A 22,816-nucleotide genomic window follows, 5' to 3' on the forward strand; every position below is an offset into this window, starting at 1 on the left:
TTGCCATTCCAAACCACAGTCTGCGATCCCCACGTTGTTTTCACTCCCAATCACACGCTTTATCTCCAATTGCTGACTAATTACCAAGAGCAAAGGGTTATGGGAAAGGCCCCAAAAATGGCAGACTGATGTTTTTGTGGTTCAGCATTTGGATTGCTGCTTCTTCTTCTTCTTTTTTTTTAATTGTCTCTTGATTTATAGTGTGTGAAACTCGGGTCAGATGTGAGATAGGTCAAAATAGGGTCAACTTGTTTAATTTTTTTTATATCAGAAAGAATTAGGCAAACAACATTTATGAAATGTACATGTACAAAATACATCAAATTAAAGAAATATATGTATGTATGTATATTTATTGTAGACTACTTTAGACTACTTTTACAGTATGTTATATACTGTACCTGTATAATTCACAGCAGATGCTAGCATGGAGTAAAGTTCATTCCCTATAAGCAGCATGTCATCAGTAGAGGCAGCCATATAATTAAATAATTTACATGGATGAAATAATGACATGTTAACCAACAAAAACTTTAAAATAAGTTCACCAATGGCATGAATTAGCGCACTGGGAGGCCAGATTGTAGACACTGTGGACATTATACAAATGTAGCAAAGTGAAAATGTAGCAAAATGTAGTACACATCTGTGGAGCAGTTTTTCCCAGGAGTTTTATTCTTGGCAGGGTGGGGAAGCTTCTGTTTTAGCACTGAAGCAAAGAAACACTAAAACTCTCCACTGAAATCTCAAAAATGAAATTGCCTAGCGCAGGTTGGAAGATCCTCAAAGCACGGCACCCTACCCACCTTTTTAGTGGTGGGACGTAGCTTTGTGACGAAGTGAGGCATCATTGATTGGCATTATCAATCATACTTTTTCCTCTGTGATCTCAGATGCTGCAGATGAAGTAATCTGATGACACGCCATGCCTCTGTTGATGTGCGTGCGAAACACCTGAGGTGACTGACTCATATAGAGGCACTATGTGGTGTGACATGTACGATTCTCCAGAGAGAAAAAAAAAGGGGCGCGCTTAATGCCTCTGTTCATGATGAAGCAGCGAATTATGGAGACAGGGTGTGTCATCTCATTCTCTGGTCCTTTCATCATAATCTCCCCCACTACGTTCAGAGAAAAGCTCACTGGAGGCCATCAGCCCCGAACTGCAGCCTTGAACATCACACAGAGATCTACCTATGGCCCATTTGAACAGTTCACTGTACAGACAGCTTGCGGATTAAAAGCCACCATCTTAAAATTGGAGAAGTGTAAAGAAAGGCAAATGTACAGTAGTGGATGTGCCTGTGTTAAAGTACATGTCTGACTTTCAGACCGCTCTAACAGAAGTGCCACCTCTGCTGTGCAGCTGTTATTTTCTGAGCTAACTGACGACTGACAGACTCCACACAGTAACACACACACACACACACACACCCTCAAATGCTAAAAACACACATACAAAAAAATTGAAGTTGTTGCACTTATTTAATATATTTTTTGGCATTTACTCCTAGCAAATGAAACTGGTTAGAATGGTGGTTGCAACCAGAAACAACAGTCCAGCTGAATTTAAAACTGCTTACTATAATTACAAAAACATCTAAATTTATTTAATGTGAAGTCTGACCAAATTGAGAATTTGCCCACTGCTCTGGTCTATCTTTAGACACATTAAAATAAAGAGAAAGATGCTTATAAAGCTGATTATTAAAATAAATCTTAAAGCTAAAAAGTCACAAGACAGATAGATACATACATCTTCAGTGGAAGAAGTACTTATTCCTTTACTTGGGTAAAAGTATCACTACCACAGTGTACTTGTAACACCCCATTACAAGTAAATGTCCTGCATTCAATGGGATCACTCAAACAAATGAGTAAGTACCTAAGAATTGTACTTAAATACAGTACTTGAGTAAATTTACTTACAATGTGGCAGTGCCCTTACTGTATCAGTGAGTTCACCCTCAAAGTTGGCCACCATCCATTACAACAAAATTATTGCCTGCTTTTAACATAATTATATTTCTGTTGCTTTGATTCCAGTTCGAAGTAATAAAACACTTCTAACCCAAACCCCAAAATCTATCCACAACTACAATTAAAGTTAAAAGTGCAGTTGTTTTATGATAAGAGCTCCAGGGTCTGTAGCCACCAAGCCCTACCACCTGCTTCTGATTGGCTAGTGGCATGTTATTTTCCCCTCACACATACCCCAGCATGCACTGGGGTTTATTTATTAGGAATAAAAAAAAAGGAGTCACTAATCTGTGTTCGGTTCAGACAGCGGGCTCCCCCTACACACTCTCGCACACACACATCTGCGTACCAGCTGAGCAGGGAGCAGTCCCACTGTTAGGCTTTCACATATCAAAGAGCCTGGGGTGCTTTGGCACTGCTGGGGTAGTTGTCCTTTTTTACAAAAGACAAACAAGCAAAGAGCTTGGGATGCGGTCCAGAGCCGCCTTTGACACAGTGTTGAAATGGGGACTTGGCTCTGTGACATATATGATCTACATGTGTAAAAAAGCTGTGGAGGTTTTTTTTTCTTGACAATGTCAGTTGCTTGTCCTCAGCCTATAGCAAGGCAGTCCACATTTTTTTATTAATCTGGCTTAACCATATACCACAAAACAACATAATTTGCAGAATTGTTCAGTGGCTTCTAACTACGGCTGGAGGCTGCTTTTGTGTCGGGGGTGCATGGAAAGTATTACCTCTAGGTGTGTGGTACTTCTGTGATGAATGTTATACAGATTTTCAGAGGTCAGGATGTTAGTCTGACACTCTGACATCACCAAAACATCAGTAATTATACAAACAGTGTGTGGTGAATCTCTGAGAGATTATCAATTGACAGGGAATATAAATTACCCTACAATCATTAGAAAGTCCCTAAGAGAGTAAACATTCCCAAACAGCTGATCATTATTTGTTATATTTCATCACTGGAATCCGTTATTGATGATGGTAATAATGTAAATGAGAGCATGGAGAAGGATGATGAAGATGACGGAAATCCCGTGCATCTTAAAATGATCTTGTGAGACATCATATTTAACACGCAGAAACAAATCACAGAGGTCCAATCCATGTACCGCAGCACAAATACAGAACACTATTTTCAGCAAATGGAAACAAGGCCCATTTGGGATCAAAGCATCTAATGGGTTCTGGATAACCAGAAGCTGCTGTCAGTTTCTGGCCAAATCAAACAGACATGCAAACACATGTGGCACTGAGTCCAAAAGATTTTCAATACTGCTCAGACAATTATAGCTACATTACATCTAATCTGACTCCCCCCCCCCCCCTTCCTTCACAGACCTATGGTGGCGGCAAGGAACATGTTAGTTGGGACAAGTGACTGAATGGAAAAATGGCTAACAACCGTGAAAAATGACTCGAATTGTTCAGCATTTCTGTTGCTGAATGAACTCCTGTTGCTGAATGAACTCATGTCCTCCTCACTCTGCACTGAACTGCACCTCCATCCCTTCAGGGAAGAGCAAAGAAGAAAAGAGGAACACTGAAACCAAATGAGAGGTAAACTGAAAAAGACACAACACACGTTCTACCAAATTCTTAATATAACCCTTGAGGGTGGGCTGGGGAGAGGAGTGTAAAGGGCCTATGTTCTTCTATAAACCGACCTGCCATTTAGTTGGATGTTCAGTGATTAGAAATGAAGGCGACCTCAAAGAGAGTGTAAAAAGCTCTGTATATGGCAAGTTGGGTGTGATTTAAACTTTTCAGGCAGTGTTAAATGTACCTGTCACAATCAGCACGCTCCATAATGTCAACTAATTTGGGGAATGAGGAGAAATGTGCATGGATAAATAAACACATTTCAGCATAGATGTCAGCGGTCAGACTGCTGGGTTTGGGTACAGTTTGGGCTGTCAGATGAATTCTTGATTACCTGCCAAACTTGAATCAGTTTCATATTCATCAGTCTCACATTTATTAAGAACAAATGGGGAGATTCATTCAAAGGACGTGTGTGTAGCATCAGTGCTCCAGTGAAAGCAGAATACGATCAGATCTTTTCCAGAAGCTAGGTGTCTGCTATCGCTACATAGCCAACATTAGCATGAACAGCCATTGTTGCATTTACAAGAGGTTAGAATATGCCCTCTAGACAGTGTTACACCTTCATCATCTCGTGTGGGACTCAAGGCAGACTGGACACTACAGTTATTCACTATTGGAAAGTGGGCTGGGCTGGGGCTAGCTGGTTAGCATGCTAACTTCAGTAGAAGAAAAATACAAACAGAAATAGAAGCAAGAGTTAAGGCTGACATTGCGTTCCACTGCTGCAGACAGCTCTTGGTGAGTAAAGGAATGTTGAAGAAAGTTTCAGTCTCACTAGACTGGTAAGTAAACAACTGTTTACTAGCAACAGCAAAAACGTACATATAGCACCTTTAATCCATTTGCACATGAAAAGACCCCTAACTCTTGTTTCCCCAAGTACTACCAATAAATGTCCTGTGTAGCCTACTAACAATTACAATCGTATGTGCGTCTTCTGCTGAATTCAGCGACTGGTCACACAACAAGACCTAAACCTGGTAACACTGACTCAAGGGGAAAACATGCACATTAAAGACCAGAAAAGCCCTAATAAAAAGCCTCTAATATAAAACAGCCCCCATCAAAGAGATCCCTTCCAATATTTGTTGAACTCTTACATATCATATTAATGCCATTTCAGCCATTGTTCACTCAGGCTGTGTTTGATCTAAAGGGCTGCCATAACTCTGGGGTAATAAGAGCGCTAATGAGAGGAGTTGGCACTTTATAAACACTGTCAAGAGCAGGTGGTGTAAGGGGGTCACACTGGGCCGTTGTGTCCACCTCAGCTGGTCCCATTCAGAGCGACTTATTTTCTTAGATCATGGAGTACTTTGACAAATCAACATATTTCATGCAGACGTCTTTGTTAAAAAGTTAAATCCGGAGTGGGTGATTGTATCATGCTGAACAAATGTGCGATTAATCTGCAGCATGGCGCTGAGCGATAGGGCACAGACTTCTTCAGAAAACGGGTCATCTGTGCCTTGACAAAAGAAATTCCCTCCTGATGGTGTGTGACGCAAGGACACACACAGAGGATATATGCTTCCGTATAGAGTTTTATAATGTCTTTCAGCCTGACATTGTGCGTGAGATTTAAACAGGGGCTCTTTTGTATGTCAAAACCCCACTTTTAATGGGTTTCTTATAAAAGTGCTCAGTGATCATGGTATTCAAATCACAGCAATAGCAAAGCGCTTCCTCCTTTCGGTGTCTGGAAGTGATCCCAGGCAAGGAGGTGTACCACATCTTAGACTAAAGCTGCATGCTCTTTCTGTTCACTAACCAAAGGGCTCTTTCCTGTGGTGCTATATGATCATTTATTGAGGCTTAATCAACATGTATTCAATAGTGTATGTACTTTTTGAACAATTTTAAAGGGCCCTCTGTGCACTTTAAACCTCGGCCATGGGGTTGCAAGGGTTTTAATGATATTCCAGCTAAGGACATGGTGTCTTTAAGTATCCTTCCAGGAGAACTAAGAAAAAGTATTTATATTAGCTAGACAGCAGGTGCTGTCCAGATATTTCTGTACCTGTGGGCTTGACCAACTTGCATTGAACCAGTTTGGGCCTCTTTGTTAACAATCCTGATTAGTCAACATGCAGCTAAAGACGTAGGACTGAGGAAATAGAAAAAGAAGGGGACCTGTTTAAACTGGCCAAAGCAACATTTTGCAAATCCTGCCATCATTCTGAGAATTTGGAGGAAAAAAAAACAATCTATAGATGGCATATAAACCAACTGAAGCATGACACTGGATAAAAACACAACCTACTGATAAAACAGTACATTTACTGATCTTTCTTCTTTCTATTTCCTTTAGCAAAAAGTTTTTGTGCCTGTTTTTAAAAGCTTTCTGAACATTTCATATCATCAGATAAGCTGACCAGAGTTGTGTCCCTACACACTGAACAGATTTTTTGTTTGTTTGTTTGTTTGTTTTGTTTTTTCACTTTGCTTCAAAAAACAGGTGTTTGACTATTTATGTATTTATACTCATGACCCTAAATATTTAACCCCATTAGCAATGTTTAACTGTTTTAGTAATTTACAATGCCCTGTATTTAATTGGGCTCATTAGTGTAAACAAAACATCTTCTGATTTGGTACAATCTGTAAGGAAGCATGTTGACCATGAGAACAGAAATGAGATCTGCTCTAACACTGAGAATGCTTAATATCAGAATTTCACCTTTTATACATTATTTAATATAATGCAAGTAACAGGGTGGCTCCAATGGGAAATGAACAGCAACACATGGGAGACTTTCCAAAATCTGCTAAAATCTACTTTAGCTACACAGGACTTTTAATCTTCTTCATCACTATTGTAGTGCCACTTTTTATGCCCTATAACTAATAGGCCACCGGGTGCGAGCCACACAGGTACCCTGGTGCTACAAAGAGACTGTACAGGAGTGATGCGGGGGTGCTTCAAAGAACCAAGGCGAAGGCGGTGGAGTATATGGAATGGAAAAAGTCAGCGAGAAAAGAAAAACCTCCTCTGAACGGGGACATAATCGTTTGGAGGACTCCAGCACATAACCTAAATAATACACTTCAGGTTTTGATATAACTATTACTGCCTGCGAAGAGCTCTTTGATGTTAATTGAAACCACTGGGCAGCAATCTGCTTTATAGCACTGACAAATAACAGTTTCCTAAGGCTAAGCATTGAAGGTTAGCAAGCAGCGAAGGCACATACTTGCTCCATATGCTCATTCGATATAAATAAAAATCAAAAAAGAGCTTGTCTTCACTGAGGCAGCGCAATGTACTGGGGATAGTCCATGGCCGGAGTTGTGGTGAGTAAAAAATGCTGTTTACAATTCTTAACAGTACCTTCACCAGAGGTCCCGTGTGGTGCAGGACAAAGCTCGACTGTATTGTTTTCAGTTTTCCCAGTAGTTTGCTTCCTCTCTTTCAGACAGAAACCACAGCTTAACTTGATAACGCAATAATAAAATCTAGGTGGCCCAATAGAAACTCCTGCATCGGAAAGATATCATTATTCACAAAGAGGCCTGTCTCTTATATTTCTGATTTTTCAGGCCATACAATAGTTTGAAGAATGGGGGAGAGATGATTGCAGGGCTGTGGGCTCTGGTTTTAATACAGACACAACACAATGGTCTCTGTCTTCCTTTACTTTGCTTTAGTACATTCTGGCACCACACTCTCCTCATCTTTTATTCTTCCCCCGCTTTTTTAGACGGCCATTATATCACAAAAAAGAAGCCTTGTCAAGGGGTCATCCGGAGCTGATGCAATGCACAATAACAGAAAACATACCCCCATCATGAGCACAAACACATTGGCCAGATCAGTAGAGAGGGCTATATGATGATAGAAGAAGTTCAAAGTGGATTTTTTTTTTCCCTCCATCCCATATGATACCACATCAGAGCGCGTACAGGGGTGACCTTGCCTTATGCTGAACCCCACAGGTCGGGACATGAGAGGAGAGGTGCCTGCTTTAGAGCCTGATTCACTGTAGGACAAATGACAGGCATTGTTGAGGAAGGTAATTGGCTTGTCTCCATGTAAAGAGCCTGTACGTTATGATTGTTCACAGAGCTTCAAATCTGGCCATCAAAAAAAAAAAAAAAAACATCCAGAGAACTTTCTCCTCTCTGACATGTTCCCCATCATAATGACTGACAGTGAGAACATGTGAATGATAGTTTGACGTATTCCCTAAGGTAACATACTGCAATGATGGATTGAGTTTATGGACTGAGGAGTGGTGCTGATTTAAAAGAAAAGATTTAAACATCACCAAGAAAAAGAAAACATTTATAATGTTGTAAACAGGGCTGGTGTTCTAAACATTAAAAAAAACTAAAAAAAATGAAAACAGTAATCTGAAAATAACAGTTTTGGGTCATGCTTTTTTCTTACTGAGAGTTACTTAGGAGAAGCTCTATATCACTGACTGTGTATTTACTGCATTCCACCCAAAATTGAAATATTCTTTTAAAGTAATGAGATTTCCTGTCTTGTGAATTGCATTGCAGTTTTAATAAAGTAACCTGTGAGTGTATTAAAATACATTTTTAAAGCAATCCACCTAATTATGATCAAAGCAATTCCCTCTACCCTGGCTCTGAAATGATTCCACAAAATCACTGAGAAGTAGACTACATGATTTGAATGGTTTATATACTTTGTGAATAATTTAATAGGGCCCGCTGTGCACATATAGTACATTTCCCATCAGCCATGGGGGGACTCTGACACCATTCCTCAGACGGGCCACCAGCGATGGAATTAAAAAACCAAGCCTGTGCAGGAACTGTTGGACAAGACCCTATACATTATGATCACTCAAAGAGCCCCAGTCTTAGCCAAAGAAAGTCAGGCAGCGAACCCTCTGTTCCTTGAAATGTTAACCATAAAGATGATTGACAGTGGGAATATGTGAATGATAGTTTGACGCATAAAAGGAACATGGTGTAATGATGGATTGGGGTGATGGAGGTTGGATGAAGGCGGATTTTGACATTAGAAGATAAAAAAAAGAGATTATTTACAACAAGCTCTAAAAAGGCACTATAGGCTGACATATGTTCATGTGAAAAAACTTACATACATGCACATGGATCTGGTTTTCACAAAACGATTTCAAGGATATTTTTCAAATGTATTCTCCCCTTGGAAGACCAGGACAGAGGAGAGGAAATGTAGGATATAAATAGGAATCAAAAGAACCCCCCTCCGTTTATTAGTAAGGGATGCCAGAGACACCGACTTCTTTGAAAGTGGTAGAGCTTTTGAGCATTTTACAAGACAGGTGACAGAAACATGTGTGTTAAATCACTGTAACCGGCTCACTTGGGTCAGCTCTACCATAAAAGAAAAGAGATTACAAAGGAAACTAATGAAGACACTGATCAAAGTCTGTAATGGTAATATGTAGCAGGTGTTTCAGACCCCTGCAATCTGCCCCCTGCACCACCCTCCCACCACCGCTGCTCCATCCGTGAAACTCTCTCATGTATTTCACATGTGCTTTGATAGGAACAATGGACAGAAACACATTTCAGCACTATTCAAAACATGTTATGAGCAATCTGGATGAACCCTTGGAGGGCGCTTTAACTGTGGGTGATACACAAAGGCAGCCACATCGATGCTGTGCGTTTACAGCGCTCTTTCTTTCATGACGGGTTGTGAGTTGAAAAGGGCTGACGTGGTTGAAGCCCACACTGGCAAAAGAGCACCTGGATTTGAGATGCATGCAATAGTTGAAAGAAGGTTGGCGGGACTTGAACCGGAGCACGTTCAAAGCATGATTGCTATTTTTACACATAGCCCGAGATGAAAGTGGCACTGCTTTTGATTTACAAAAAGAGGAAAGCAGATGGAATATCCATGATGAAGAACAGAATATTTTGAAGAAAGATATTTTAAGTTTGGAAAAAAAAAAAAAAAAAAAAAAAAAAAACTTTTCCTAAAAAATGAAAACTTCAAAATATTCTTGCAAGAACTACTATGACAACAAATAATTCTACTAGTACTGTTATTATTATTATCATCATTATTATTGTTATTATTATGTTGATATGTTACAGCCATTTTAAAGGGGGTGTAAAACTTCACTGACTTTAAATCATGTTGACCAGCGCATCTAGAATTTGTAGATCTGTACCTGCGCTGCATCTGCGCAGTGCAACATCTAGAGCGTGCCGAAGCTGCTTCCGCCGCGAGCCCGCGTTCGCTCTGGGATCTGTAGTTCTCTGTGCTACGCTCTCAGCATCTACTTTGAGACTCCCTCCGCCAAAAACAATTTTACACTTAAAATATTGACAAATGCTCTCTGACCGAAACAACATGAAAGGCTGCTCTCGCGTGCGCCCTTCCTAATGCGAAAATAGATTGCGACACCGCTTATTCGCGCACTACAACAACCAACTTCGCCCCTAATGAAAGCGAGGCAGTGTAAACACAACTCCAGGAACATGAAAAGATCGGGTGACAGTGAGGGGGAGAAGAGAAGAAAGGTATTGATAGCGTTTTTCTCCGTTAGGTCTGGCATATTTCTAAGCCCTGTCGCTCGTTGAATATCTATTGCTCCTTATGTGATGCTGCTGGCTGCATTTTGAAGGCTAGAAAGCCGCGAATGTCAGCGCATACCTCACCTTGCCTGTTTCCTTTATTGTGTTTTCCATTTTTTCCCCCCAGTCTACCACAATGAAGAATTACAGTTACATTAAAACCGTGTTTTATCACGTAAATACACTGCTGATAAGAGGCTGTAGCTTGCAGAGTAACGTCTCGGCAGCATCCTACATCAGGTGGAAATACGATATGAATTAAGGACTGTGGGATAATTGTGGGAAAATAGTAAAAGTCATAAGTATACCATACGTTAGTTATGAACAGTTTGTAAGAAACAAACAAAAGGCAACGTTAAAGCTCAGTTTGGGTGTCATTCTGGTGTGAAGAGTCAACAATGAATCAAGTGTTAATTGTGCAGTAGCAGCGAAACAGCTCAGTGCAACAGTAAAAACAAATGGTAAAAGTTAGTGTGCAGTGTATTTCAGATCTGGAAAGGTGCCAGGCCAGCAGTCTACAGCTGTTTGTGGCTTCACAGTAAATACAGTGCATACAGATACAGTGGTTCCGATGTACAGTAGAAATGATAACTTACTGGCTAATGATGTGATTACTGATAATCAAAGGCTAACCTCTGTTAATATGCCAGCTGTAGAACCTGCTAAGTTATAAAAGTGAGATATGTGCAGGATTATTTTCACATGATGTGAACAGAGATGGGTGCCTTTCTAACATGTGAGAACCAACTGTTTTGTGCTCTGGTATGTTAAGCTGTGTTTCGTGCTGACCTGGGCTCAATCAGGCTTTCGCATGCTGTATGACCGTGACTTCTGTGGTTTTGTTGTTACTGAGGGAGAGGATGGAAGGGACTGTGCTGTGCCTAAGGCATCCTGAACTGGGTTTCGCCTATAGTCATAGTTGTCTGTCTGTCTACCTCTCTGTCTGTTTTTCCTCTTATCTCCTGACTTGGATGCTGTTTGCTGTGGCACATGTGTTTGGATCATGTCAGACAGCAGTGAAACTATGTAGGACGTGGTTCCTCCTGTTTATGAAAGCAGCCATGGCGGCCAGATGAGCGGCTCAGAGAGAGAACTCATTCCAGCTGGCCCTCAGGCAGTCAGGCAGCACTGCACAGACCTAATGGCTTAGCTTCCTTTCTCTTTAGATAAATAGAAGGATGAGCAAGAGGAATTGTAATTGCAAAATGACTGTCTGACTGTGGAGCAGCCAAGGAAGGAGCTGCATGCATTTTGGCAGGTTTTTTATAATATCAGTGGTTTTCATAATGATACAGTTATTATGATAACTAATAACTTGGATTTGATGGTTGCCTTATCCAGTAAGCGAGTGTGTTTGCTATGCTGCACAAAGTGAGAGATGCGATATGATGGGTCCACTGTCATTCTGAGTTAGAGAATGCAAGCGCCAACAGATTACTGCCAAATGAATACACAGTCTCCTTAGAAAATCCCACCGCAGCAAGTCAGTATAACATACTGACAGGTGGGATGCCATAGTCTATATATATTTTTTAGATGAAATAGAATAGGACATTGGCCTGACTTCCCAGGGGGCATAACCACACCCCGACCACAGTAATTCACATTTATTCCAAGTCAAAAATTTTAAATAACTGTGCTTTTTACATTACTTGGACCAGAGGATGGGTCCATCTGACATTGTTTGAGGCACAGTTTTTTTGTTTTGTTTGCTGCATGTTCTCAAGTAGCTACATTTTCGTGAGTTTTCTCCACATGGCAACATTCAACTCGCTTGTACCCTAATGAATTGAAAACATTTCATTATGTTTTATCAATGTTGTCATCACAGGATGAATTTCCACTCATGCCCTGGCAAGTGTGAAAACAGCACTGACCCTGTCCCTTAACCCGATGTTCTAATGCTGTCTTTGATGCAAGCTCACCATTTGGACAGCGATGACAAGTATACAGTGCTGTGTCGAAACAGGAAGTGTGTGTGTGTGTGTGTGTGTGTGTGTGAGAGAGAGAGAGAGCGGCAGGCTAAGTAATGATCACACAGGGTCACCAGATGTTGTGAGGTCCTGGGCTCAGCCCAGCCCATTGCTTAGATCAGCCTCATTGGTTTGCTCTACTTGTGTCACCTAGTGCAAGCTGTTTGGGGTATTTAATTTCTGAACACTCATTAAAATGGTTTGTGTTTCCCTTGGCAATTCTGTTAAATTAACAACTAGCGAGGTAAAAGCTGATTATGTGGCCACATATCCAGACATGGTTAATCAATTCTCCCCCACAAAATGTTAGCTGGTGAATTAGTGTAAAGGAAACGATTTATGGTGACTAATGCCGACGTCCTGTCATGTCAGGCCTGGTGTTTTAGCAAGAGGGGGGTGTCAGATTCAGCGCATTCAGCAGCTTTGTGCTCTGCCGGCCATCTTTTTCTCCCTCTTAACCCAAGCTACATGCTGCTTGCTCTATTAATGAGCCAATAATGGAGAAATAGTGTTGGGTGCTGACATAAAACATGGGTATGGATACCTAAGGCAGGGTAGCACATAAGCTCCAACAGAGCTAGATTTACACCTAGGCTCTGCATAGAATGGTAGAAAGGGGAACACGGCATGGGGGCTCTCACAGCTTCATCAGACCCCCGCCAGTCGAGCTGTGGAAAAGCCAGGCCTCAGAAAAATACGGCTGTGGCAGATAATGATACCATTACACTAATGGAGCTGGCAAATGAAGGAGAACCCAGATGCCCTGCTTTATTACCGGAGGGGGTCATTTCCTCGCTGCATTCCTAATGGCCTGAGCACACCAGTATTGATCAGGCTATCATGCTGCTAATCCTCTACAGAATTACTTATCGCAGGCTAGGTGTCGATCCACCGCATGCCCTGCTCTGGCCTTGCCGCTGGGCGGCTGCTGCGTGTCCAGCAGGGACCCGCCGGGCCGTTTATGGAGTCATGATTTAAGGCCAAGCAGGGATGGCGTCTGGGAGGTCTTCAATGGTGGGCTGGCCAATGTGTAAAAAAAAAAGGCAAATGAACCTAACAGCTTTCATTTAATTAAGGAGTAGGCAATGATGTGGTTCCTCCCTCTTTATGGCCCCACTGGCCGCTGTGGAGCAGGGGAAGCTGTGAGGTTGGGTGTTGTTCTCGGTAATTGTGTTGTGCTGTAAATAAGAACAGGAAGCCCTTGTTCCATCAGCAACAGCAGGAGGCAAGATATTCACCAGGTCATTGGTCTGATTTGATTACACAGTACTCTACATACATATAGAATTTAGCTCCACTTCATTCCTGCATCATGTGAATGAAAACTGAAGAATTCAACATACAAATGTATTTCTTTAGATCTGTCTATACTTCCCAGTTCCAGTTCTGATTATTACAATTTATGTGAAAACTGAAGAAATTATGTAGGAAAAAAGAATTCTACATTATTAATGGTATGCCTTATTTGATCATGACTGAGAATGGTGTGGCCTTGGCCCATCATCATTACAAATGAATAAGAGGGTCAGGTAGCACAGAGCACTTTGCCCAGGGCTTGTGACCTGTCATATCCTTGGCCCTTTTACTGGGCCCCTGTGTGCATTAGCATCCTCAGGCCATTGGAAGCGTGGCATCCTAGCATCAGCAGACCCTTCTTGTCACCTCTGGCCTTGGCTAATTAAAGAGTTTACCTTAAGGGGGGCATTTAGCCCTGTTCGTTAGGGCCACTCCAGTAGACATAAAGAAGTATTTATATATTTCCATCTGGAACAACCTGTCGTAGCTAGGGAAACTAGCTATTGATCCAGATATTTAGTCATTTCTTTCTGCGTGCGCTATCAATATTGTGCAAACATCCGTCCACACGAGGGTTGACCTCAGCCCCGGCCTCTATTTTTTGCTCCCATTGGAGTTCAATGATATACTATTCTGAAAAGTAAAATCAATGAATGAATATGAAGTTTTGGTGTGTAATATAGTGCAGACCCAAGGCCCCAGGTCTTTCATTGATCTGCTGTGTGAATGTTAGAGGGGGCTGATTAGTCTGCCGCTGAGCTTTTCCTCTACATGTCTTTACCTTGTCTTGCCTATTTGATCTTTGGCTCATATATTTGGACTGAGGTGTTTATAGATCAGTATGGTTAGTCAAGCCTCTCTTTAAACTAATTCAGCCAACATATAAAAACTGAATTTATGCTCCAGTCTGGTGGAGAACTATCATTCCTTACATTAGAGTGAAACTGAGATATGAGACATGAGTTGATATGTGATTGCCGATATTTACAGTACAGCTTGTATTGTATTGTTTGTTTGTTTTTTTTTTGTTAATTTTAACAGTGTAGAATTATGTAATTCTTTGTTGTATGATTTGCCCCAATTCACCTATGATGTAATTATATATGACTTTAAAACATAAGCAAGCTGTTTCCTGAAGCTAAAATTACACTCAAAGTTTCTGTTTATTACCTGTAAGATGGTTCTCTGTTAATAACCTTCTGTTATCAGCTGTTGGGTTAGCTTCTCACGATGAATGTGAGAAACGCTGCACGTTGTTCCCTCATTTCCTACCACCTTTTTTTTTAAATAGCAGTCTGTACTGAAGGCATGACATTTTAAAGGTGCACGATGTCTGCATTTGGTTTGCATCTGGAAGGATATCAACTTTTACAGCCCTGCCTGCATTGTCTCAGGGAACATGGCTGCGATGACCTGCCACGCACTCCCATATGTGGTTGGGGATCTGTGATCTTACTATACACTTAAATGGAATAACAGAGATAGCCTTATGCTAGGCATTACAGTTTGTTGGATATTGGATTTGAGTCATACTGTAACTGAAAGGGTCATGTGCAGAGGTTTCCATCTACTAGCAGCTTCAGTCTGTGTAGAATTCTTTCCAAATTAAAAAATGCTATTGTAGCTTGACTGTTTATTAAGACATTTTCTGTCAATGAATTACCACTTTAGGCACCAATACTGGTGTTCAGCATTTACCATGTGCTTTGTTTTCTCCTATGGAAGCAGTCACTAGGATTGTCCAAACAGCCTCTGACAGCTTGTGTGTTTGACAGCCCCTACCGAGCACCTCATATTAGTGTTGAGGCATTAGCCACAGATGTCAGCGGATTCACAAACAAGGCCGCGATGTGGATCATGCAAACTGGCCGACCAGATCAGCCGTCAGATTCAATGAGATTACATCGAATGTGACCTGCCCAAGTAGGGTTCATCTGTCATGCATGTGTCCCGTCACAAGAGAGACACAGAATAATCAGTTCAATCAATAGATGGTGGTGGCTCATTGGACTCTTGCTGAATAAACATGGGAATGACCCTCTCACCTCGTACACAGAGGCTAGAGCCTCCAGGGAGTTCATTAGCCACTCGAGGCTATGATCCGGATGAGTCGTTATTTTCCATTTCTGTTTGTTTGGCATTCTGGTGGTGGTGGTGTGTGTGTGTGTGTGTACTATGTGTGGGGTTTTGTGTAGGTTGACAGGTTTAAGCGTAAGGTGTGGGTTTGTGTGTGTCTTTGAATTCACGACTGTGCACACAGTGTGTGTGTGTGTTGAGGCTGCTGTTGGCATGAATGCTAAGAGGACATAACACATAAGTGTTAAAAATCTTCAATAAGCTTGTTTAGCTCCACAAATATTGGAAAAATGAACAGTTACAGTAGTAATATTGCATCAGACTTATTCAGACCCAGCCTCTGAAGCAAAAATGTCAGTAAGACTCAGTGCTACCCAGAATACATCCTAGCTGCCCTGCTTGCTGCTAATTTTAGCTAACTCCAATAAAAATAATTTCAATATGCAAAGCCACCTGCATAGGACAAAGCCATCTTCATGCTGTTTATTTGTGAATTTATTTTCCTTTGTAATGACTCACCTTTCCAATAAAAGTGCCTACTGCTACGGTGTTGCCCAACATCTGGTTTCAATGGAAAGTCCAAAACCCTTCATTCACAAAAGCTGCAGGAGACCAGGTTCACAAGGTGCTGTAAATAGTAACTGTTAATTTGTACATCATAAGTTCTTTTCCATAAACGTAAGCAATGAAAGCGTGTTAAAATACCTGGCCTTTAGCTTATTGCTTTGTAGAGGCTGAACATGGCCAGATCCAGGTTTTAGCATTGCTGTTAGCTTAGCCATCTGGATGTACACTCTTCTGCTGACCACCATTAACAATATACCACAGGTAGTTTATACTTGTAAAGACAAACAAGTATACATTGTCACTTTATAAGAAGAGTTTGATAGTAATGGTCTCAGGCTCAGTGTTTCAGTTTTCTATGTTGTTCACTTAGCATAGAAGTTTGCCAAAAAACAAATAAAATACCTCAAATACAACATTAGCTAATAGAACACAGACATACCAAAAGTGTTTCGAGAAATGATTTTTACTCTTTGTGGTGTCAGGTGCTTTGGGTAACTACTTCCATCCAAGGACTTCAGTAACCACGTCAACTTCCAGTGTGGAGTTGGCGTCCTGGTTATCCTGGATTTGCTTTCATGGAGCTTTTTGTATTGCTCGTTCCAGCATTTACTCAGCATCAAGTCTTTGAGAAGTGTCTGCTCACTTCAGGTAGTCTGTTCATGTCTCAGTGATTCTTCCTCTGAGCCTCCGTGTGTTTTTTTCTTCATCAGCCTAACTTTTCCTCGCATATGCGAAGGAGCCAACGACAGCTTGACTGGCATGCTGTCAGACAGGCGATGCCTTTCCAATGGTGGAGCATCAGCCCTTTCCTGAGAGCTTGTATGTGTGTATATGTGTGTGTGTTGATCTATGTGTCTGTGTAGAAAAGTGGGGGTATTGTCAGGACGTGACCGGCACACTTTGCATGTTCTTCTGGAGACAGGTGCTCCTGGGTGAGCACTGGTGCATGACAGTTGCCTTTCATCGCTGTCTTCTCCACACTTAACCCCTGACCAGCTCTCCCTTCTTCCTCTTCCTCCTCATCCTCCTCTCCTCTCTCCTCCCTCCCTCTTTCCTCCACGTCTGACCTCTTCTCACGGCACTTCCCTCGGCCGTCCAGAGTGATGGACTGCGAAGGCTGGTGGGCGGGTTGCGTTTTGTATGTGGTGGTGGTGTGGTGCTGCAAGCTTGTCACAAGCCTAACACTGTCAGGCCACAGAAACCCAGCTGTCCAGACTGAACTGCACACACACATACACACACTTAAGCCCACACACCCACACCCGCACCACAACTTTTTGTTCAACAGTCCGTAATTCCATCCACTGGCGCTGTCAAGCACTTGATCAAACGTGCATAAAGAAAGGAGCCCCTTGGCTGAATCCCATCTTCTCTCTTCCTATCATAATGTAGGCAGATTTCCCCTCCTCTGCCTGTTTCTTCAACTCTGTTTATTCAGATGAGCTTGACTGGGGGGCAGCGGGTCACATCCACTTGCCTTGCTAAAACGGTCCTGAATTGAGGGTTGTCTCCAGTGAGATGGAGAGAGAAAAAACACAAGGAGGGGTTAGGAAGGGCTGCCGAGTGGTCATGTCAGGGCTGTTTTTGGGGCTTCTTTGTGTGTGTGTGTGTGTGTGTGTGTGTGTGCCATAGCAGGGGTAGGGGTTAGGGAGTTTGAGGGTTCAGTTGTCAACCCCTGTGTCATGCTTGCCCTGGCCCTGTTATGTAGAGGGCATCCACTGTCATTTGTTGCAGGACTGTTTGAAGTGGAGTGAGCCACAGAAGCATAAAAACAGTCCGCACACTGTGAGCTCTCAGGTGCCTTCAAGTACCGCACATTCATTTAAAAGTACAAACTCATACTCTGCAAGAACTAATCCCTTTTTAATTTGACACTCAAAAGTTTGTGTCTTATCTAGTTTGGCTTTTTAGAGATATTTTTTCAGGGTTGGCCTTTTACTTTCCGTCATTATTGTGTGTATTGAAGATGGAGACTGATCCAGATGTCTTCTATAGCACATACTTAAGTTTTTATGTTGTTTTCTCTTTTGTTCTTTGAACTTCATCATGTTAAGTGAAGTAGGTGGATTAAAGTCATGCTTGAAGCCAACTTTGGAGAGACATACACTAGGTAAGCTTGTATTTTTTATAACAGTCATTCCAAGTTTTTTGAAGTTTATCCCACTGTGTGTGTGTGTGTGTGTGTGTGTGTTTGTCATTGTAGGTGTGTGAATGTGTGCTTCATCTGACATACATCTCCCACATTCTCTCCACTATAGAAAAACAGCAATGGTTAAGACTCCTTAAACTTGTTGTCGGAGTGTCAGGGAAGACATGAGCGCGGCACACACCATGAGTTTAATCCAACAACATCCCGTCTGCCATACTGTACACCCGCTATCTGCGAGCGAGTGGACCCCTTCCCCACAGCCATTGTCATATATAGGGGGCATTGTCACATAGGAGATGGACTCATGTAAATGCGATGACAGGCTAGTGTCTCGGCTGACTGACAGCACAGAGGGATTGGGCTAATCTGAGTGACTGATTCGAGGCGCGCAGCGGCTCGGCTGTCCCCATAACTCCTGAGAAATAGACAGCTTCAGCAGAGTTATCTGTGTTTGTAAGTCCTTCTGCTGCACTGGGATGACAATAGGGATTAGTGCCAAGGTTCTTTAAACTGTTTTTTTTTTTTAATTTTATTTTTGGGAGGGGGGAAGGGGGCCTCTTATCGGAGTCTCGGCAGGATGCTGCCGCAGCCAGTTTTCCTTGACTGTCAATTAAAGAGGGGATCATTAACTTCAAGGGTATAAATGTTCTAACACTGGTATTACGTTTGGAAGCTAAGTCGCTGACAGATGTTCCAACTTTAATTCTCCACTTGTTTTTTTGTCCTTTAATTAATTTATGTATCACTATTCGGGTTTTAAATATTTTTTCCCCCTGTCTGCTCTTTGTTAGCCTGTAATCTCAGTTACCATGGTAGTCGCAAAGACGATTGGGCCTTGTCACTCGCCTGTGTTTCTTATGAGGTTCAATCGGCTAATGTATTCAATATCACCCAAACTGAAAGGTAAACAGTATCTAATGTCGCCTGTATTCCTGCACTGCCTCCATGCAGCCTGGAGGCGCTGGGCGGGAGAGGACTAGGCATGTCTGCCTCTAGCTCTCCAGGCTTTTCAGAAGGACCCAACTACTTAGAATCGTACTTGATAAAAACAAAATGAGCACAGCTTGTATCTCTGTACATGTGTGGATTTTTGGGAGGTAAACAAAAGTAGTGTACTACTTTGGGGTTTTCTTTTTGAGGCTTTGTTGGCGACTGCTAAGCACAAGTATGACAACTGTGGTTGAGATTTTCCAGCGTAGAGCTGCGACGGGATATTGTAAGGTGCATACTGTAGGTAGCCACATAGAGAAAGAAAGAAAACTAGAGGAGGAGAGATGTTAAGGGGAGTGGGAGAGAGATAGGCGACAGAGACTGCTAATGGGCAAACTCTCTTCATCCACCGCTACTGCCATCATCACCACCACCCTGTTCTCTCATGACAGCTCTTTTCCTTTGTTCTCCCCCTCGGCCCACTCTCTGCCGGGGATTCGTGACAAGTTTTCGCAGGCTGATCAAACGCTGCGGTGACACCTGATTAGGATATAGCGCGTGTTTACAGTCGTGCATGGTGAGGACCCCCCCCCCTTCTCAGACAACAAGGGAGACTTCACCTTGACTAATTAAATTTGCACCTGCAATGCCAGTTGTGACAGCTACTGGAGGGCTGCATTTATTTATGTCACTCCATACATACTTCCTGTGACGTTCATAGGGGCTGAGTTTGCACTAGCTCCTCTGTTTACCCACAGTGTGGGTTTCTTCAATAGCCCTCTTTATTGTGTTTCTATCTGCCATGATTCTGGGGGGTTGGATTAGTCTTCCACCATGGAGACAGGTGATTGTATCTGCAGTTGTGGAGCCACTCCAGGGGGCACTATGAGCAAAGAGGGGAGGAAGATGGACGTGCATGGACACTACATCTTCACCTATGCCAAAGTGTGGATCCCTGTGTGTAGTATCATGGGTTAAAACATATTTTTCCTGCATGTTTTGGCAGCATAAGTTTAACATAAATGATTTCCAAATAAACTTAGGTAGGGGAGCAGGTGGCACAACTTCCCAAAGACTTGCATTTTCAAATAAATTTGCATGATTATAGCATTTAGATGGAAAAGATAAAAACTTGTTGATCAATTTTGTGTAGTATCATGTAATTTTTAGCGGTAGCCAGCGGATGGTCTAATTTTATCAGGGTCAGTTCTGCATGCTAACTAAAACAAATTGAATTCTGTATTATCTCTTGTGAGTCTGACGGAGCCCTTGTTTAAAATAATGTGATTTGTGTGTTCCTCCGTCAGAGTGTGTGTGTATTTAATCATGCATTAATGTGCGTACATACAGTATGTGTGCTTGTACATGATCTGCCTCTCAGAGTGTGCATGCATGTGTATCTATCTAAATCAGTGTTGAGAGTGTAAAAGGCCACAGCTGAAGTGAGCAGGACATCAGTCACCCAGTAGCAGGAGACAGGGCCTGGTAATTTGTGGCTCTCCCCCTTCTCTCGCTCTCTCACTGTCTCTCTCTCTCTCTGTTGGTCTCTCCACAACACCCCCCCACCCCCACCCCCACCCCCCACCCCGCTTCCCCAGCCTCAAATTGACCAGGCTCGACTGCTGGTCATGCTGTATTACATGGGTTAGATGAAGTAATTATTTCTAGGCCACTGACTACAAGCAAGATTAATAGTTTTTGAAACGGCCATAATGGAGGGCTGACCCGCCTGTGACATAAGCATTATTTCAAGCTCACCTCAACTCTCATCCCTCTCACCTCTGGGCACCAGCAGAGTGTGATTTATACCTGGGCTAATGAGGGGAGGGGACCTAGGAGCCCAGAGCCACTAGCCTACCAGTGCAGTGTTACAGGCATACTCCCCCAACTGAACAGACAGTGGGGTCACTCCAGGAAGGCTGGGGAGTGTTTGCTTGATTGGGTTTTGGAAACAAGACGTAAAAGTAATTGAAATCTAGATAATTTTTGAGTGTCATCATTTTAGTGTGTGTTGAAATTTGACTTGAATGATTCAGTTTTTTTTTTTTTTTTTTTTGGAAAGGATCTGTGCTCCCTGACATATCCTTGAAAGAATAAAACAATATGCTACTGATATTGAATCGCTCTGTCCTGGGTCACTTCATCTGTTCAAACGCCCACCCCCCCACCCCTGATGCTCTGGTGCCTTATGGAGCAGAGGAGCTGGAAAGTTGTCACTAGGTGGCACTTGGACATCATGTTATCAGATGCTTTCTCCCCTTCACCCCACCACCAGCCTCTTCCCCTCCCTCTCTTCCTCCCTCCTATCTTGCCTCCCTCACTTCCTCCCTCCCCTCTGTGCTAAGTACACCTCAGATGTCAGGGTGTTTTATTTTTATTGGATGAGGGCAGTGTGTAATGCATTCACCTCCGTTCCTGCCAGCTGTTAAATGCCCCAGAACATGGTCTGGCCAGGCTCCGCCCCGTTAACCCTTCTGATTGGCTGTAATAATTAGCAGAAGTGAACAGTAACTATGGTGCCTAGCAAGGGTTTGGGACAGCTTGCGACTCCCTGATACGTACGTGACAGAATGGTCCGTTCCTGTCCTGGTTTAAGTGACTTGGGACCGGCCACGTCCCTCCTCACTCAAGTGTATGTGTGTATTTTTGAGCTTTAATATTAACCCTCAACTTAAACACATGCGTGTGGTGTGGCGCCAGCAATTACATTTTCAAATGGCTGGGTTTGTAAACCTCCAGGATGTTAATCTGTCACCATTCAAGCTACTGGGAAGAGTGAAAAGAGGATTAAGCTATTCAATTCCTGGTAGAATATTTTCCTTTGTTCAGAATGAGTGAAGGAAAAATAAATAAATAAATGAGGTGGCTTCTCAAGCAAGACAAGTGCCGTCTGCTATACTTCAGGATTTGGCTAATGCCATTACAGCAAACTTATCTGCTTCAGGATTCCAGGAAGACAAACCGACGGTCGTGTAAACAGCCACAAATGATATTCGGTCTTTAATTCAATATTAATCTGAGGTCACATCATAATGCCAGTTTATCTGGGTCAAAGACTACATGACAGAGAATTGGACCTGTCCTAGATGTTCAGTCCACATCTGTTTTGCGCCATATGTTTTTCTGGTGGCTTAGGTGATTGTTAGTATTTAAACTTAGGCCACTGCCTTAGCTTGTTAATCACACTGTATTCAAATATCTGTTTAAACTAATACATCTCAACAAATAATTCAAGAGATTGTCCTAGTTGTCTGCAGAAAAATACATGGTCTAGTTGATTGCAGAAATGTCAAACAGCTTGTCATATTTTAATGGATAGGCAACTTAGACCTACACTTGGAAAAATTGAAGTGGACAGGATCCTGTCTATTTTTGATATGTTGCGCGATCTTCATATTTTTTTCCCTCCAAAATGGCTCATTTTATGTTGTAGTGGATGTGACATACAGCTGAGTTGATGGTAGAATATCCTTGAAGTGTTTTGTCAAGCAACATACATATCAAATCTTATGTTTAGCATAAGGTTATATTATACCGCATGATAATTGTCACAGCTGTCAGCCGGTTCGGCGTAGTACCCCTGTCTCAGCCCCTCGTTTACCCTTGACTCCCAACCCCATCGGGTCGGATTGCACATCATCTTTATCCCAGATGAAGTACCAGACTTGGTAGTGTCAGGAGATGA

General features: G+C 42.3%; 1 protein-coding gene across 3 annotated transcripts in view; it reads left to right on the top strand.

Moving 5' to 3' along the window:
• Positions 1-9,933: 9,933 nt before the first annotated feature.
• The window catches only part of fto (FTO alpha-ketoglutarate dependent dioxygenase), a 117,546-nt gene continuing 104,663 nt past the window's right edge, over positions 9,934-22,816 (top strand). For all 3 annotated transcript variants that reach the window (XM_018666888.2, XM_051076954.1, XM_018666890.2), the window contains exon 1: positions 9,934-10,086. In XM_018666888.2, coding sequence (XP_018522404.1) covers positions 10,009-10,086 — 78 coding nt within the window. In that variant the 5' untranslated portion in view covers positions 9,934-10,008. The remainder of the gene's footprint in view (positions 10,087-22,816) is intronic.

The sequence above is a fragment of the Lates calcarifer genome, linkage group LG2 (genome assembly GCF_001640805.2).
Source record: "Lates calcarifer isolate ASB-BC8 linkage group LG2, TLL_Latcal_v3, whole genome shotgun sequence".
Lineage (NCBI taxonomy): Eukaryota > Metazoa > Chordata > Actinopteri > Centropomidae > Lates > Lates calcarifer.